The 19,904-nt window shown below is 42.4% G+C and overlaps 1 protein-coding gene across 4 annotated transcripts in view; it reads right to left on the minus strand.

Moving 5' to 3' along the window:
• The window catches only part of LOC140269880 (AT-rich interactive domain-containing protein 1B-like), a 166,003-nt gene that overhangs the window by 16,685 nt on the left and 129,414 nt on the right, over positions 1-19,904 (minus strand). For 3 of the 4 annotated variants that reach the window (XM_072364891.1, XM_072364890.1, XM_072364889.1), the window contains exons 7-11: positions 17,346-17,525; positions 9,344-9,665; positions 8,295-8,441; positions 2,558-2,682; positions 1,155-1,258 (exon numbers count right to left, since the gene is read on the minus strand). In XM_072364891.1, the coding sequence (XP_072220992.1) occupies positions 1,155-1,258; positions 2,558-2,682; positions 8,295-8,441; positions 9,344-9,665; positions 17,346-17,525 (878 nt within the window). The remainder of the gene's footprint in view (positions 1-1,154; positions 1,259-2,557; positions 2,683-8,294; positions 8,442-9,343; positions 9,666-17,345; positions 17,526-19,904) is intronic. The other variant, XM_072364892.1, reaches the window with a different exon arrangement.

The following is a 19,904-nucleotide window of genomic DNA, read 5'->3' on the forward strand; positions in this document are numbered from 1 at the left end:
ATACTTTCACATGACTTATTTTCTAATTCTTAAAGATGGACTTATATAACATGGTACAAAACACAGCTTCCTAAAAGCACAGCGCCTTTTCTGGCTTTCCTTAATGTTTAGCTGCGTTGAGAAAGTTTTCAATAATACACATGATGCAGATGTGCACTAAATGTAAGTACCGTACTTTAGTGTGAAATGTATATTGTGCATAGCTGTGACTGCGTGCTATTGCACATACTGTATATGTTGTGTATGTATTTGTCTGGGTGATATATATAACATAGATGCAGATCAAACTCCACTTTGTGTATTCAGCCATGTTAGCGCACATGCATGTGTGTGAGTGCATGTGAAAGAGACTGAGTAAGAGGGAACAACAGCTTGACAAGTGCTTCTGGTCTGTGTTCAGAATGCTCATGTCAGCAAAACCTTATCTGTCTGCCCCTCTCTTTCCCGTCTCTCTTCCTGAATCTTTAACTCTCCCTCGGCAGACAGATCATCTCTTTCTGGCTGCTTGGGCTGCCTTAAATAATTCAAAAGGCCCTACTACCATAATCAGCAAAAGAAAAGACAGGGATTTGGAGGGAAAAGACGTGCAGTGGTTGTGATTGAAGTGTGTGTATGTGTGTGCACGTGTTGAAGAGGGGTTGTTAGGCAAAAACAAGGGGAGGGGGTAGAAAAAGAGCAAAGAGCAGAGTTTTGTTGTTGCTGAGCCGAACCAAGCCGAGCTGCTATTGTAGGTCAAAATGAGAAGTCAGCACTGTGTATTGAGACATGTGTGCACATTTGTGTGTGTGTGCATATGCTTGGTATCCCTGTGTTGTTTAAATGCATGTTTGTACATGTGTGTACTGCAGATGCCAAGCCCTCTATTTCTTTATGTGTTTCTCTCTTTATTGCAGCTCGAGCTGCCAAAACATCAGCAAGAAGAGAGTGCTGCGGGCAAAAACAAGGCGAGGAAAACATTAGGAATGGTAAATGTTAAACAAATCATTAGATATGGTGCGAGAACAACAGAGAAAGAGCCCACTGTGCTGAGACAGCATATGCTGATCAGATTTGGTTTGCTTCATTTAGATAATAAAACAAAACCATACAAAAAGAACGAAAGAGGGAGAGAACTACAAAGAAAAATAGGAGGAGGAACGTAGTTAAGGAATTACCTTTGGCTTGTGTGGCTCGTTGTTTGGGCCGCTATCTTCTTTGACATCCATTTTCGGTTTACCATCTGGACTCATTATGCCATCTCCCGACAGTCCAACGGCCCCTTCAACGGGAATGAAGAGGAATGAGCAAACATTCACTAAAAGATATACATGCCAACTTTTCACAAAAGCTCACAATACATGTCAAAAACATGCAGTTAGAGAACAGGTGAGTTTCGTTCTTTTATAACAACAACCTACATTGTCTTGGGTGAACCATTGTTGAACCTGAACACAGGTTTATGAATTTTTGTATCAGAAAAAGAGAAAATTCACAATAGCTAAGCTTTCACCACAGGATAATGCAGACAAGTACTCGTCATTTCTTCGTATTGTGTTCGACTCAATTTGTTATAACTCCCTTGAAGAAAGGTGAATTTTCTTGTGTGAGCTGAAAGCTGCTTGACAATCTTTATATAACGTCAGATGTTGCAGTTGAAATGTAACATTCTTCCTTTTTACACTCTCAAGGCTTCTCATCTCAAATAGTACAGTGAGAAAGAAAATATGAAAAAGGCTGCTTCTTTAGGAAGATGAAGCAAGAGTGAGATAAAACTTTAATAAATGCAAGACAGCATACCCTCTGAACCCTGCTAGCTGCACATCCTCACTTTGGTTGAAACATCCATGTTTTCACATTTTCAAAAAGGTCATGGGATGAAAGGTTAACATTCAAGAGATGCTTGCGGACAACATCCTACGTGGCTTTGTTAGGCTTCTTTTAGAAGATGACATTAGATCCCTAAGATTCCTTTTCATAGTATCAGCTGTATTCTTATTAATAGAAAGATCCCTCTTTGTTTCTCTGTACTTGTGTGCTAGAGCACTATGGGAAAACTAATTATGTTTGGTATTTAGCTCACTGGAAAACTAGATAAGTTTTGAGGAACATTAGCGCTCTAATTGTTTTCTAATTGTCCTGCAGTTTGGTTTCAAATCAAAGCCATATCTCTTTTTGGGAGCTAAAGTTTTCTTTGATATGCATTTAGCAACAATGCTGCAGACAGACAGACAAACTCATACAACAAATAAATAAAAGTTAAATGATAGAGAATGTAACCAGCAACCTTGTGATTTCTTGGTTATCTTGAGTGGGACAGTGTATTGTCTAACATTTACCAAGCTAGCTGCAATTGAGGTTGTAATTCTTGAATATTTACTCTGAAGTGGGCTTTAGAAAATTGTATAAATGGGCTTAACTGAGCGGCAATTGGGACAATTCACCCAAATGTTTCTACTTGTCAGGTATCAGAATTTATATCAATGAAAATCTCTTCCACTTGCTTGCAGGTAAAATCCAACCAACATCTAGACAACACAGAACAATAAATAACTCCCACTAGTTGGCTTTAGTTAGATACCTGAAGGTGGCATATTGTAGCCTGGACCTTGTGCGTTGCTTGTGGCTGAACTATTGTTGCCTGTCGGCTGGTTATAGGGGACAGTGCTCACTTGGCTGATGCCAGGGGCTTGGTAGTTGCCTTGCCTACAACACACAGAGGAGAAAAACATTAGCAGATCAAGTACACATAAACACAGCTACTGCGAAGAGCAGTTAAATACATTTTACTGCAAAGGAAAAACTGAACAGCATGTATATCTGAAAGTCCTATGAAAAAGACATGTATTGATCAAACAAACAACTCTTCCGAATGAGCGAGGATGAGTATGAAGAAGAGAGAAAATTTTTATTTTTTTTTCTCTCTCCAACCCCCCCCATCTCCTTATCCCACAAGTCATAATTTAACTAATTAAGGTGTACTTATGGAGAGGATCATATTATTTGTTTCCATGGTGACAGCGGAAATCAATGCTGCTCATCTCCCCTCACTCAGACTCCCCTCTCTATCTCAGGCGGCTGATCACATGGTGTTGGTCACATCACAAGTGACATCAGGGGGCTTATCTGCAACCTGCTGAACACTATCTGTCCATGTGTGTGTGTGTTTGTGCGACTGCTGGCAGTGTCTAGCATTGTATGCAAGGCAGGCCAAGGGAGTGACACAGGAGCTGAAAGGGAACACCTGGTTTGGGACAATTTGGTCTTTCTCCTGTTGATTCAAGATTATCTCCTGGACAACCAAGTCAAAAAGATGTACTGTGAGAAGAGACGATATCTGAAAACTCAAGGAGGAAAAGGCAGAGAAATGAGAACGTCAAAACAGTAGTAAATGGAGAATTTAGGGATGTAAAGCAGACAGGATACAAGGGGGTGTGTCTGACGCAAGATGTAGAGTTGACGCAAAGAAAAATCCTATCCGGATTTACATGTCAGTCAGTTCTCTCCTAAGTGGCATCTTTCTCTCTTTCACATACTCAAACAGACACATAATGTAATACCTCCTGTTGGAACCGATACACATTGCCTGAGAGGAGGGTTTGGCTTGGTAAGCCCCCCCCCCCATAATCTCATCTCACAGATGTAATTAGTCATAGAGCACGGCTGATGATACATATGTAATCCCTCTATGGGGGCCGTGGTGCACAGGGGAGCTCCATGGCAAAGAAACAAGCACACCAAATCCATGCTTATCTGGCCCAATTTCCCTATAATGGGGGGTATATGGACTTCTTCGTTTGCTGCCTACGTGTTCCCTAAAAAGCTGCGTGTGAGTCAAGACACAGAAATAAATTCACCTTTTGATTGTTGCACCTTTTCAAGCGAGAAAAACAGCTATTCTGCAAAGAAACTCCCAGACCGTTGACAGAGAGAACCAATCAGGAAAAATAAGTTTAGAGATGCTGAATACCTTCACTCATCTATCCTGTAAAGATGACCCTTCCCCACCTTGAGCAATATAAGTACAAGCTCTCATGTGAATGCTGAGAAAAAACAAATCAACAACAACAACAGTGGTTGGTGGTTTTCGACTGTGGCGCTCTCCCATTATGACTAATTCATGTCATAAAAAAGCCCATTAGAAAGCACTTGATGGAAGCACCGCACAGCGTTTAATCACACTTAATATATGCATGTGCTGCTATCAGAGCTGGGGGGTGGAGGGGATGAGGAGGGGGATGGCACAGCACATTCATCTTGCTCTTGGGCACCTTTGTGCCAGCGGAGAAAAAGAAGAGTATCCTGTTGCCGCAGAGAGAGAAAGTGAGAGATAAAGGAGAAGGGAAAGAGGATGGAAATGGATGGTGAAGAAGAAAAGAAGAGGGAAGGTTGGGGGAAAATAAGGCAAGAGGAAGCTTGAGTAGTGCATGTATGAGTCCCTGGTGGACCAATGGGGGGCGTATTTGCAGCTCGCTGCCCCAGAGCTGGAGGTAATTGCTGTTCCAGGAGACTGTGCTGAAGGAACAGACACTCTAACACACACAGTAAGAAATATAGAAACGCCAAGAGGCCAGTTCACTCTCAGTTTGTTGTCTAGGAGTAGCCTGAGGAGGAACAATAAAGAAAAAGTGCTCTGTAGAAGAATGGTCTAAGTTAAATGTAAAAATTCAAGAAAATTCAGATTTGGTATAGATTGTTTAGTTTGGTCTTCCCAGCCTAAATAAAAAAACATTTCATTTTACCCTTGTTGACTATTTTATCTAAATGTTTTCTCATACTGTTCTTTTGCCTCTTTCCTTTCCCCCAATTCCACACAAATATTTACACACTCACACAAACCCAGACAGCAATGTCTCTCGTTTTGCTATTCAGTCCACATGTGTGAAGGGCATCAGAGAAGGCCACTTTCAAATATGTGTGTTGAAGTGTGTTTGAGCGTGTCCTTGTGTTCGCGCGTGGGGTGGGTGCCGTTGCCAAGGGGATGCCATGGTTACGAGGTGCCAGCCAACCAGCTGACGGTTTCTCTCTCGAAGTGGCAGCGGCTTTGTCCTTCATTCGTGGTGACAGGCCGTGCCGATGCCTCCCAGTGCTGCTAACTGGACGAGACAGCTGAAGAGCTGGCACTGCAGGACCGTGTGACGGCTGAGAGGCACTCCCTATCGATCCCTCTGATTGGTGCGTGTTTAAGTGTGTGCAGAGGAAAGTAAGAGAAAAAAGAGCCAGCGAGCGGCTGCTGGATGGAAGGATGGAGTGGATCGGCTGGAGGCTATGAATTATATATGGACCCAATCTGTTCTCAGGGCAGCTTGGGCTCGTTGCTCCTCCAAAGTCCTGACTCAACTCACCACGCTCACTCTCTCTGACACACACACAAACTCACAGCACTGAGAATAGACCAGAATAAACCTAGCACAAAAAATAAAAGGACAGCTTTTAACATATTAAATCCAGAGAAAAGCTACTTCCCCCTCCCCTCCTTCCAAACATCAAACAGCTCAGGATGGATGGATGGAGCAGAAGCCATTTATTTTGCCCATCTAATGAAAGCAGAGCGCTCCGCAGCACTGCCAAGACTGCGAGCGACAAAGCGCCACAGGCAGCATCTCCCATTCTTGACATTCAAGCGCTGCTCTTATTTATTTAGCAAATTTACTTACTAAGGAGGTCAGAAATGAATTATTTGGCGAGGATTTGCCTGGGAGCACTCTCCTCTCCGCTCTTCCTCCCTCATCCAACATTTTTCTCCCTTCAATTTCCTTTTTATTTATGGCTCTTTTTTTCTGAGCTTTGCTCTTCTTCAACTAAGTGCTTATTTTTACGACAGCTCGCCTGTTCCTATAGCTCCAGGAACTTTCTGTAGAGTGTCGCCGGCAGCGCTGGAAAGTCATTTGAAAAGCCAATTCTATCTTCAGAAGCTGCTGCCAAGAAAAGCTTATACCTTTAATACTTTGTGTTCTCTTCTCTTTTCCAAAAAAGATTAGAAAAAAATAATCCCCTGACATCAATCTCCAGCCTCCAAAAAACTTGTGATTCACCTTTCCTCCAGATAAACTTACAACTTCCTCTACATTAACATTGCTTTTGTTGTTTGAACATATAACAACAACTACTAGGAGCTGATTATCCCAAAGGTAGCTTTTTTATGACGGATGTTTCAGAAAATTGGCCATATTGCCAACTTGACAGGTTACATGGATTAAAAAAATACTTACAATTTCACTTATATCACTAAGACACTGAAGTGATGAAGAGACTGAAGAGATGTTTCTTTGTTACAAAAATAAGCACCAGGACCTCTTTTGTATGCCCCCCCCCCCCCCCCCCCCCCCCCCACTCTCTGGTCCAGCACTCTTCCCCCTCAACCGCATCAAACTGATTAACCAATAAAAGTGGGACATTTGTTCCTGATTCAAGTCCTCTTGTGGGGGAGAAAGTCAGTAGGTAAAAAAAAACAAAACAAAAAACACTCCATACACCACACCTAATGAAGATTTAATCTCGACCCACGCCTGGAGTCATGGGATGCCAGAAGTGGCCCTCCTCTGTTCATTTGGAATTCTTTTCAGTTAGTGTAATGAAGTCGGAGTGTGTCTACAAGTGTGTGTGTGAGTCAGGAGAGGATGGAGATGGGGGATGAGAGGCAGAAATGTGGAGGGTTATTGGTGGGGATGAACAGAAAGGGACGTGTGAAATAAAAAGAGGGAAAAGAAGCAGAGACCAGCCCATGACTTCGCTACTAACTAACTAAGCCTGATTTGGAAGGTTGGTAGCGGGCGGTTGCGGCAGACAGGGTGGATTCATCAAAGAGTGAAACTAGACACATGCGCTACGACTAACAAGTTGTTTCTCAGACAGAGAAGAACTAAGTCTGAATGAATCACAATGTTGCACTGGAGCGCTGAAGCCTTTAACTGCAGGTTTTTCGGAGGCCAATTTTCTCCTGATCTCCCTCAGATGTACTAAAGTGGGATCTGAGGAAGAAAAACATAACAAGGCTGTGTTGGAGACAGCGAAGAACAAAAAGCAAATTGGAAGGAAGAAAGGCTGAGAGAGATAAAACAGCCTGGGTAGGATAACAGAGCTAAATGGAGACGAAGAATGCGATATAGTTGGGAGAGTTGGTAAAAAGAGTGAAACAGGTGGGAGGAGAAAAGGAGAAGCAGACAGGCAGGGATGAAAGGGGGAGAATGAGCGACAGCGGACGAGGCAGTGAGGGTGAGACAGGCAGATACTCTCAGACAGACTATCCTGAAAACATATCCGTCAAATTAGTTTGCCTGCCAGAAGACTAATTCCTACTTTTGTAAACTAAATAAAGAAGGTGGAAAGAGTAAGATAACTTATTCAAGTTTGCAAACACTGATTTGCTTTGGCATCCAATTGTTTCATCTAGTGAGCACATTTTTTATACAAGCCAGCTTCTATAAGTCTTCTGTTCTATTAAAATTTTTTTGCATGTGCTTGTTTTCTTCTCTGGTGCATTGGTTTGAATAAAACAGTATTTAACTGGAAAAGTTTGCATGCAGCCAGAAGAAAAGAGAAGAAAAACACACATTTCAAACTGAAAATCAAAAGAAAAAGCCATAAGTAAACTAGACTTTTTGCTTCCAATTTGATTGCAGTGAAGTTGAAGTAAAAGTAACATGTTACTGACTGTTTAATGCCAAGGAATATAAATCATAAAACACCAAACAAAAGGAACAGAATCAAAATGAATGACTTTTAATCCAGATTTGTAAACAGCATAAGAATGGGAGAGAGCAAGACTTCTCCTCCAGCAACACCTCTCTGGTGTCTTGGTGAATGTGAGGATGTGAGGAGAGACTGACAGGCAGGCTGATTGGTCCCAGCAGTGGGGATCATGTCTTGCCACTTCTTATTGACAGCACAGCCATCTCTTAATGACTCGTCAAACATTTGCATCGCTGCGTGTGCTGACAGTGTGTGTGTAGGTGTGTGTACAGCACTGGACCCCCTGACGAACATAATTAATCACACATACAGTCAGGCACCCTTCAAGCCTCACCGGCACACACTGTTGTGTCCCAGAGCCAACAGCAATCTGAATCTATGAGTGTGTGTCACACTAACACTGCCATTACAGTGACTAAGAGAAGCCTCTTATGTCACTGATGACTACAGTGATTGCTATTACAATAGATACAATGATGACTCCCCCGTTTTTCTGTGAGGGGAGTGCTTCATGATCACGATAGTTCTGTTCAGCGGCAAAAATTGCAGCTAAGTTTAGTCATATAACACGACAACATTCACATGAAAACATAACAGATGCACAGCGGTGAGAGTGGGGGACCTACCTATGTTGCTGTGAATGTGAGGGTGGCAGGATGGGAGGATGGTGTGGTCTGAGTGGAGGTGAAGGTGGTGGACGGGTGGAAGGAGGGTGGGACCAGTGGGTGGAAGTGGGCTGCATGTAGGCTGGTGACCTGGCATAAGGACGTAGCCTAAAGGAGAAATTTCATCTGAAATATCACAACTGGCTCATAGTCTGACTCATGAGTTGACAGAAATGGGAAAGCGTTGACAAATGTTAATCCGCCACTTCAGCCTGCAGATTGCTGGTGAGACTGCTCCCATGATACATTGTTATGAAAAACACGCACCAATATGAGGAAGTGGAGAAACTCATCCTTCCTCTCAGGCGACAGCCATGTTTTCACAAGTTCCCCTGGCAGGGTTCAGCAAAAGTTTACTGCCCACACAATTTCACCACAGCCCCCCATCTCCAGCACCACAAACACTCAAACAGTCAAAGCTACAACCCTGATGGAAACATAATAAGCCTTAACTCATAGAGTGCTACAGCATCAAAATGCTGCCCCCCCTGGTGTTTTCACAGTTAAGACTGAGGTTTGTTTTTTTCTTCTTTCATGTTTTGACAATACTGTATTTCACAATACTGTATTCATACCACACTGGCTTCTCACAAGCCAAAATCTGTCTTTCTGCAACAAATGGCTCTTAGTGTGGAAAGTCGGACATCAAAATGTCAGACACCTTCTGAGACGTGTGAAAATAAATGTAGTTCATAACAGCTCACAAAAGAGAGGAAGCCCTGAGAGCAAACTCTGCAGATTTAAACAGTCTCTCTGCAGACGGTGATGTAGATAGAGATTATTATGAGCCCTAATTCTACCACAAATTATGAGTGGGCGATTTCTGTTATGACAGCATTCTTGTTGTTTTTGTAAGAGAATAATTAGCTCATATGCACATACATATATAGTACATAAGTAAACTTTGTTTAGGAACCACACAGGATGAGGCAGAGAGATATGCTGATCTCTAAAAATACATCAAACTTACCAAAGAATTTATACCTCCTGAGTGATTGCGCTGCTCTTACCTGTTGTGAACTGAGTTGGCAGATGCTGCCATGCTAGCTGCTGCAACCTCCTGGGCCTTCCGGTTCGAATTACCCAAAGATGGAGGACCCATCCCTGGCCCAGCCGGCTGGGGCATGCCGGGTGAACTGGGACCCATGGACGGATACACTCTGTTCTGGCTGCCTGAGCTGTGGCTGCGCCCTCCAGGTATGGACTGCCCAGGCCCCTGACCGTGCATTGGGCTGGTAGCGTTCATCCCAAGACTGTTAGTCATGCCGGGGCCCGGGCCACTGTAGCTCGTGCTGGCTGTTCCACTGTAGTTAGAGGGCCGAGGGTAGTTACCTAAAAAGAGATGACAAGTGAATCAACTTGAAATGTACATATTACACTGACAGTGTCACTTCAAAGATAATACATAGTTTGTTGTTATTTAGACACTTAACTTTCCTTGTTTTTAAGAAAGACAGAACGACTTATGTGCAATGCTGTTGTCGCAGACTGGTTTTATAAAACCCCTCATTTAAGTGAAATGGAAAGTGCTTGTCAGCTTATACAGTTATACCTACAACAATGACATACACAGCAATTTCATCCTTCTAGAAAATAATACCGTGACAGGTGAGGAATGAGCAAAAATGTCAAGAACAGGACAAAATTCTCATTCATGACCTCTACAAAATACAGTGGATGGAGGGAAAAAACATTTAGGGTGTGTTTCTGATTGCATTTTTCACAGCTGCAGGTTGCTGGATAGCCCTGGGAACAATTGCAGAGCTTAGGGCTGACTTTGTGAAACACTTGAGAGGAGCTCTAATCTGCAGTAAATGCTTTCTTGCTGCCCTGGAGTGCCACATGACCATGATGCCAGAAGCTATCCTAAGGCACACTTAAACCCTTCCATTTTGGCTTAAAAGCCCGGCTCGACTCCAACTGCAATTCAAGCTGAAAGAGAATCACCATGCTGTCAAAGACAACATGTACATACATCCAGGCATAGTAGAAGACACCTACTATGCACATGACTGCTGTGCACATCCCTGCACAAAGAGCACATGACATCATATTCCTTTTGCAAGTACTGAGCCTTTTCCACCGCGAGATTCCCTTCTTGGGACAAATCCCCTGCAAAATAGAGATGGAAAATGTGGCATCTACTATTGTAAAGGGGGCTATTTATTTTGATTTGATTAAGGGTGCTTTAGTTGAGCCTCACTGCTTAATCCCTTGAGAATATGTCTGGAAAAGGGGATCAAGTCCCTTTAAAACCTGAAGGCTTTTCTGTATGCTCAAACGAGGGAAAGTTAAATGACAATATTCCACACGGGGGGGAAGAAAAACGATTCTGAAAATGGAAATGGCTTCCCAGTGTCCTCGAGCTTCTTCAGTGAAGACACTTTCCACATGACATAAGCCTGTGAGCTCAAAAGAGACAGAGAAGCAGCAGAGGGTGGGGACGGAAACAGAGAAGGACAAGACAGATATGGTGTGGGGAAAAAATCCCACCCCCCTGAAACCCCAAAGATAGGATTTATATTGAATGAAAATAAAAGTCTTTCCCATAAAAGTCAGTAACTCTGCTTGAATTTGTCCAGACATTGTGATGAGATCTACTGTGGGAGATGGGGAAAAAAAGAAGCGGATTATTTCTGGGGAGGCTTTGGAGAGTTGGTGAGCTGAGTACAGCTGACACCTGTCAAGGGTTTTGGGCTATAATAGGGAAGCGTTCAGGAAGAAAGGATGTCTGCTAACGAACACAGGAGGATATGTAGGGTGCACTGTATACGTGTGCATGGGTGTGTATCTGCTCCACTCTGTGAATGCAAATAAAATACTTTGGAGACCTTATAACCACTGAATGACACATTTCCATATTTCGACTATTCATAAGTGACTGCCTGCAACGTCGTGGAAAATCCTGGGAAAGTTGCCTTGTAGCCTCTGTGCTCTCAGCTCAGCTGGATGGGCTGCTGCGGATGAACAAGGCCCCAGTCAAAGACCTCTCCCAGCCCTCTTTGGACAGCTGTTGAGACCCATGGCTGTCTGCCATGCATTCTCAATAGCCTGGGCGGACACTATGTGGTTTTTGGCCACTGACCAAGGCTCCAGCACACCTCCCGGGGAGTTGTTTATATCATACAGTCCCACTTGGATAATCTGCATTTCTTTTTTAAAAAGCCCCAAAAGTGCGAGTGGGTGTCTGCAATTCTCCAAGAGTGTACATTGAAGTTTTCTTGCTGGTGGTGAAATGCTAAGCCAAGTCTCACAGATGAGGCTGAAATATTTGTCCTCAAATAAGCGGGCGGGGTTGAGAGAACTTATCAGTGTTGATGCACTACCATTCAAAGTGCTGTGGTTGTGGGCTATGATTGCCTTGGTGGAGGGACAGACAGAATAGCAGTGGGACAGTGTTAATGCAAAGCTTTCCAATGAGTCTTGTTCTGACAAGAACGATTCACTTACTGAAAGATTGGTGCTGTGCTAGAGTGCTTCTACAAGGACAAAAAGAATTCTAACCTACTTTGTAAAATGACTGAGGACTCAGCCTCAAACTCCAAGGTATTTTCGTAAGAGTTTTAATGACTTTGGAGGTACTATTAGATTACATCAGATGAGGAAGTTGGATCTTTTCTGGGGTAAAATTTAGGAGAAAAAAGGGGAAAATTATATTACAAATATATATTCAAAAAGCTTAAATGAGGATATGTTTCATCTTAAAAATGCCTCCAGATTTGGATGACTTTAAGTTCTGTCTAGAAAGGAGTATGAAGTTGTTAATCTTTGTTGTCAATCTTACACGGCATTGACCTCATGTGAAGACTTCTGATTTCTACTGATGTTCAAGAAGTCTTTGAAGTATAAGCTAATATGCAGTGTTAGCTGCACGTGTTAGCATTTACCTGTATGCACAGAAGTGTGTACTCCTTTAAACTAATCAGGGAGGGATACACGGAAAAGAGGACAAGGAGGATGTAATTTCTTATTCGCACCTTCTTGTGTCCTTGTAGTACAGTCTTGGTTTCTTGCCTGCTTCATGACATTTGGTGCCTTTGGGGAGTCTTGGTGATATTTATAGTGTGATGGAAGGGAGGAGATGGAAAAGAAGAGCTCACGGTGCTTCGTTCACAATTACATGGAAATTTCCGGCACGGTCACGCATTTGGTGGACGCTATATCCTGCGTCGGGTTTAATCCCTTCAGTCCTGGGGGAGAGCTGGAGTGAGCTGGAGTGTGACCGAGAAGATTACCGTCTACTGCTTCCTCAGCAGACTGGACCATCCAGCACTAACAGCCGGAGCAGTCACTCTCCTGTCTACAGTAGAGTTAGGTATGATGGTGCAGCAATGCGCCCTCCGGACTTATGAACTCCATCAATAAGGAGTGGAACGCAGATTACACGGCTACATGCTTGAGCTGCCAAGGACAGGAGAGGGTGCAGGCTGTCTGCTTCCACATGTGGCTGAACATGAATAAAAGAAATGAATAATAACATCTTTATTTGTTTTCTTTTTGGTGACTTTAGTTGGAGAAAGATGGTTTCAGTTGGAGAGGTGGCAGTTCAATACACATCATTTACACAACAAGGGTTTCTTCACTTACTTTAAAACTCACTCTTCATTATGACTTGCTGGGATAGATAGTTTTTCTTGCCTGAGGCCCCCACATTCTCTCCCAGCTATCTCATCACCTTCCCCGCCAGGGTTTCTGAGCCTTAGCAGGGCTGGGGTGCGCCTTGGGGCTGCTGAGCTCCACACACTGTCAATTTCCTCCATGGACTCCACTCCCTCCCCTAGGCACTGGCTTGAGTCATCGGTTTTTCTTTTTTTGGGGGGGCCGAATTACATTGTGGCTCCGGCAAGGCACCATGGCTTAAAAGTCCTGTCTGAAGCATGGTCATTACCAGCAGAGTGCTGAACCCCCTTGAGGGGGTATGTGGTGGAGGGAGCTATGCAATGAGTGGGAGAGACAGCAGAGCTGAGACAGGCTCCAAACCTCTTTCCTGTAATGGCATAATATCCTCCTCCCCTGTCTGACTATGGGTCCACTGTTCTCAACATGCTGGCTCTGACCCATGTCCAAGTGCGTGTCTTGAAAACAGCTGTTGGAGTCATTTGATTCCTAAGAAGAGCCTGATATCAACACAAACCATGAGAGATCAGTGTAACTTTGAATGAAGAGGGCTTTCAAAGGACAGCCGTAAACATTTAGCAGCTTAAATATTTTTTTGGAATCACTGAGCAGTCTTCTCTCTGCGAGAGCTCTCATTAAGATGGTGAGAAAACAGAGGAGTGACAAAGCTTTGGTGAGCTCAATCTGCAAAAAAACACAGACTGATCTAATCAAAAATCTCTGGAAACAACTACAGAATATCTAAGTATTGTTTGTAAAAGGGCCATATCCTCCTGCAGTCTCACAAAGCTTATATAGTTGATTTCACAAGCTGTACTGTAGTTGTTTACAACTGATAAAAGCCTTTTACGTTACAGAATCATAGAACTTTTTTTATTCCTTGTTGAGCTACAAAGAGCCTTGTTGTGTATGCCATTGCTGAAAATGTTATATCACAGACTACACAAAGAAACACAAGCTAAAGCTCTCCCAGCACAGGCAAGCCAAGAAAAACGGCAGTGCAGAGTTCAGGGACTTGGAGTGAGTTTCTGTGCAGGCTAATTTGTTCGTGCACTAGGGAGAGGGAAGGGAAGCAGATGGAGCTGTCATTAAGAACAATGACCAGCAGCTGTCTGGCCTGTTCACCCCACACAGGCTATTGACCTGGCGCTGGCTATGTCATGGAGTCCCTGTGAATCCTGAAGATTAGAACTAAAATGGACTTTATAACAAGGTAAAGACAACAACAACACTGAATTGAAGGGCAGAACTTGGCTCAACTCTTGCCAAAAATAGACATGCGCAAGCATACATTCCTGATTCAGATCTATGGAAGACTTGCAATGAATCCTTTAATGTAAGACTATGACATGAACAGCATAAATCTACTTCTTACCTTGAGGAATACTTATTACTACTCTTAAAAAGTAGTTATCATGTTGTTTGAAGACTTACTAGCTTACAGCTTCTGGAATTGCAAAATTGCATACATTTTCTTACCACAACAATCTCCTTAACTGCATTTGTTTTAAAGCACTATTTCCTGACTAGCTGCCAACAAATGTGTTACATAAGGTGGAAAGTGAATAACAGCAATCAGAGGCCACGGTTGAGGTGACAGAGGGTAACAGATTAGAGTGTCCGCTATGGTGAGTGTATGTGTCTAACTTCTTTGTGTAGGTGACATGGGTAAATACAGTATTTTTGGGTTTCTTGACAAATGCAGCCACTCAAGCACTGTGAAAATATTCAACAGTGCTGATGCAGTACAGAAGGGAGTCAGTTGTAAGCATGTTATTTTTTTAACAAGATTACACAAAAAGAATGTACACTTTATGAGTGTGATGAGGAGACAGCGGGACTGAACTGCTCCGTTTCTGATGGGAACAACGCTCCCGTCATCCAACTGAGATTTCACGCTCATCTGCCTCCAGAGCTCCTTCCAGGGTAGACCGCCTCACTGTCGCTCTCTCTGCTTACTTAATTTCTCTATTTCTCTTTGCTTACTGGGCTGTCAGCCCAGCCAAAGTCATATTAAGAGATAAGAGTGGGAGGAGAAGGGAGACCAAATACCAAATGCATTAAGGCTATTAATCAACATTAACAAATGTGAGAGAGAGGCCGCAAATTTGGGAAAACACACGTGCGGATGGGCGCATTTATCAAGGTGACACATTAAAACACGCATTCAGCAAAGAAATACCGCAATGTTTCGCCTGATCTGTCGCCAAAGGCAGAAAACGAAGTACAACAGCAGATGTCAATGTTTGTTGGATGGCTGGGAGTTGCATGTTGGTAAAAACAAGCGGGCGGAGAATGCTTAATTATAGAGAATGATCCAGACTTTTTCCCCCCTAAATTTCATGAAATGTGGCTGCTTTTTTTTCTTTAGACTATCAGAAAAAGCCATAACTGATGGTTGATGTGGCTGGTTTTATGAAAGGCTCATCAAATAAATCTATATTCAGTGAAAAACTGAATAAAAGACTACTGATGAAAGGGAAATATTCAAATTATTATTTAAGAGCAGACAGACACATTGTTACTGCACTGATAACACTTAGAAGAAGGAAATTCATAAAAAATGATAATTTATATAAAGAGTGCAAAACTGTGAAATTACTTCTAGTACTATTTGTAGTCTTATGCATGTATGTTTTCTGCAACAAAAAGCTTCCACTACTCCCCAAGAGTGTGATGAGGAGAGGAAATTTAGAATTTTTGCGAGCATCTTGTTTTAAACAACTCAGAAAATACACATAGTAGATCATCGAATTTCAATACAACAAGTATTATTAGAACAAAACTACAACAGAAGTCCTTATTTTTCATACTGATTTCAAGTATCAAGAAGTGTGAGAAAGCTGCTATTCTGAATTATTAGTTAGATTGTCACAATACTAGAGTCAGGGTGGAATTGATATTTCTTAATTTTGTGGTTACTGTCGATATAGGTATAGCGAAACACCAAACATCAGCAAACATCATTCTGAAACTTGTGAAAAAAATGAAAAACTGTATAACTTCAGTCCCTTTTCTTTGTGGCTAATATCCAAACATTTCAAGAGATATGAAGATCATTAGTCAGTGACCAAACCCCCTGACATGTCAGTCAGCCTTGTCACTCTGGAACTACCTCATAATCATATCATGAGGAGGGCCAAGAGGTCTATCCAGGGTTCAAGTATCTCATGAATATTCAGAGTCACATTGGTTTTTAATGCCCACAGTGAGCCCCACCACATATGCTGAGAGAAAACTGTACCAGAGAGTTTTTAGATGGAAGGAAAGTAGAGTGAGATAAAAACGGAGAATGGAAATGTCTTTCAAAATGAGCCCTTTTGTATTCCTAATCATCAACCTCACTTTGACACCAGTGACACTGCTGTCAGGGCCCAGAGTGACTATGAGAGGGGGGACAAAAGTCTTACAAAATGACAAATGTGGCTCTTCCCATCTGAGGCTAAATTCCACTATAATCCCACTGAGTGGATGCCACTCATCTTCCCAACATGACTGGTCAGTAAGTCGAAGCTGGTCCGCGTGATGTGATGTCAGATTGAAGTGAACATAGGGGAGGAGATTTTTATTATTAATGATTCATTGTGATCTTTCTGGGGAGTTAAAATTTCTGGGAAATCCACTTCTCACATTTCTTTTTATCAGTGAAGTTTCTTAAACTGTAGCACTGTTGAACTCACAGGAGTTGTTATCTGTTTTATGTTGCAATACTTTTTATTTCTAATAAGAGCAACAAAATACATGCTTATATAGCTTTTGGTTAGACAACATGTATTAAACATGGAAACAGATCAGCACATTGGGCTTAAGAAGATTATATACACATTCAAATGCTTCAGTAAAGATTAAATTCAAAATAATTTGCAGCTAAATCTGTTACTTTGTGTAGACAAGTTGCTATAATTTTAGAAAAAATAGAGAGATTATGATACAAAATCCTTTTCATATTAGAACTGAAATTCTACAACCTGTTTCACATAATGGACTGTGGTTATGTAATTAAGAGATAGCACATGGCTGAAAATCACCACTCAGAGGATAAAAGAGTAATTCCTGACCTGAAAACAGCCAAAAGACTAATGTGATACTTCAAATGAATATATGATTTGTTAAAATCATTTAAAAAAAGGAGTAAAAAAATAATATGAGAGTGACAAAGCCAGATCACAGCAACATTTACAAATACTGTACATTAAACACTGGAAAACTATTGTAACTGAGCTGTAATCCATGTTTTCAAGCATGTTAACATTCAGGTTATTATTTATGTTGCTCCTCTCATATGAAACACTCCTAATCAGTGCTTCTCAGAACTTTCTCTTCCTTTAACTGTCATTGTACTATAGTCAGCATTGATTTACACCACAGTGTACATCTGGGAAAACAGGCTCTAACCTTGATGTCCATACTGGGGTCCTTGCGGTCCATAAGGACCTGTGGGGCCACTCTGGGAGTAAGGACCCATACCAGGATACAATGGGCCCCCAGGGGATGGGTGAGGGGACATGGGAGTCCCGGACTGTGGGGAGGCAAACTGGGAACCAGACTGGTTCCTCTGCATGTTGGACATAAACCCTAAAACACACAAACAGACATAAAAGACAATGTTAACTTTCTATTTGCTTAAACTCAGAGATCTCCAGTAGTGACTGTGGCTACTCTGTGAAATCAGATGCTGACTGCGGCACGATGCAAGGCCAATTCTTGAAGCAACAAACAGGTATATTTATCTAACTTTTTCACGTAGGAAGAACCTTCAGCCCCGATTTTTTTGCCTCAGCATGAGCTCTTATTACTCATGGATACACTTTGGTGAGTAATATAGCATGAAATGAGTGTTAACTAAAGCATACAAGATGACATGTAAAAGGAACCCTCAGCACAAATAAAAACACACAGAGAACATTCAGTGAATGTTATCACTGACAAAACAACAGGTCAAGTACAGACATGGCTTCAAATATGTACATAGCTGCAAAAGCCGAGTGTGGTTTTAAAAGAGTGGGAACGCTTGAGTTAAGACATGTGCTCTGCTCTCCACAGAAAAGCCAGTGATTTGACCATGGCTACTGTGTTATTCTAAACCGCTCTATCAATAGACGTGTCAAAACCTCTCAGGTCCAAACTTGCCTGAACCATTCAAATTGACATTTGGAGCGATCCTCGCCTGGGCTTCGCTCTTTCAAGCTGCGCCGCTCGTCCTTAAAACCCACAGAAAGGTCTCCCAATCCACCACAAATGGGGAAAGGTCGCTGGACAGCCATTGAGGGAAAAGAGAGGCTGTGGAAAAGTGTGTGTGTGAGTTCACTGTTGCAGATTAGGTGTAAATGGATTGGGTCTGCTCGACTGTAAACTTTGATAGTTATCTGCTTTGTTGAATGAGCACGCACAGACCAACTCTTTAGTGAGTCTGGGGTTTAGGATAACGATGGAAAGTGCAAGCTGACACTTGTGTAATTCCTTGTTTCTGCTCAGAGAGTCGGAGAAACTGTGAGGAAAGGGGAGGGAGGCACAAGTTTTAAAATGCTCTTCGCTATATGGATGTGCACATTCACGCTTGCACATATTTGTGTTTCTGAGTGTTTGTGTGCGAGGGGGGGTAAAGAAAGGGAGCAATAAAAGCTCTGCACGTGTGTGTTTGCATCCGCGGCAAAGAGAATGAAGGCCAAGACAGAAAGCAAGGCAGTGTGTGGGAGGGAAAGAGCGATTGGGGCCTGAAAGTGCTTAGGCTGCGAGTGCCGGGTTTAAGGAGCGAGGACATTATTGTAATGTTTTGCTTCCATTAGGGTAAGGGGATTCTGGGCGAGGAGGAGAAAAAAATACAGTGTGTAATACCGCACTTTAAATTGCCTGGAAAATGGATGGGGAGAGGAACATTGTGCAGACAGTGCTAAAAGCAAATAACACATTCAAGGATTTTTTTTCTCTCTGAGCTTCGTTCCCTCTCCACACACACACAGAAACACAAACCTTTCTCTCTTTCTGGCAAAGTGAATGAAGCTCTCAGTCGGACAACAACAGGCAGACAGCAAAGCAGAGAAAGTAGTGGTGGTGGTGGGTGTGGGGGGCATTCAGTGGATTTATGGAAATGAAGAGTGGAGAGAGGCTCTTAGGGAGGCCAGCACTTGTGCAAAGTGGGGCGCATGTGTAGAGGAGGAAGGGGGGGTAATCCTTGCCAAAACAACCCAAGAAAAAAACCCAGCAGAAAACAACAGCCAACCCTGTTAACCACCCTGTGCTTTCCTGTATAGGGTTGGGGGGAGCTCGAGGTTTACAAGCATTAGAGAGCAGCATTAAATCTCCTACTTGATTTCATCGTGTTGGGAAATAACCTTTCACTGTGCCTCCCTCTGCCCCTCTGTCTCAGTGTGATGATAGCTGCTCTTTGCTGAGTGACAGTGAGTGACCATCACAGCCATGGATTTTCACTGAGGTTACTTTACAGTCTTTTATGCTTTTTGCAGTGTTGTATGAATGCAGATTATTTTTTTTCAAACAAGCAATTCTGCTGTTTTTAGTAACATTCGAGAAGAAGTCATAATTGATAGATAAAACTGCCAGTTTGGCCAGAGTCTTTGGCTTGTGGGATAGCATTCATGCAACAAGCTTTAGGCAACAAGTTGTGGCCAAACATAATCTGAACAATGTCTTGGAGAAATTGAATGAACGTGTCACATTCTTACCAAACAAAAACGTTATAGAGACTTATAAAATACTTATAAAATACTTATAAAATATGCTGTAAAATATGCTGCTGTGATTTCTTGCATACACCTTGTCCAAAAGTTGAACCACTTTCTTTTGTAAGAAAAACAAAGGTTTAGTATTTGTTGTGTGTGTGTTGGCCCTCACCTCTATGCAAGTGAAATATGGAATCCGAGGTGCTGAAAGACATTCTTACTTTTATTCAATACTGCAACACTTTATACTATACTATACTATATATAATACTGC

Source organism: Leuresthes tenuis, unplaced genomic scaffold (assembly GCF_036924035.1).
Source record: "Leuresthes tenuis unplaced genomic scaffold, fLeuTen1.0.hap1 SCAF_15, whole genome shotgun sequence".
NCBI classification, from domain to species: Eukaryota; Metazoa; Chordata; class Actinopteri; order Atheriniformes; family Atherinopsidae; genus Leuresthes; species Leuresthes tenuis.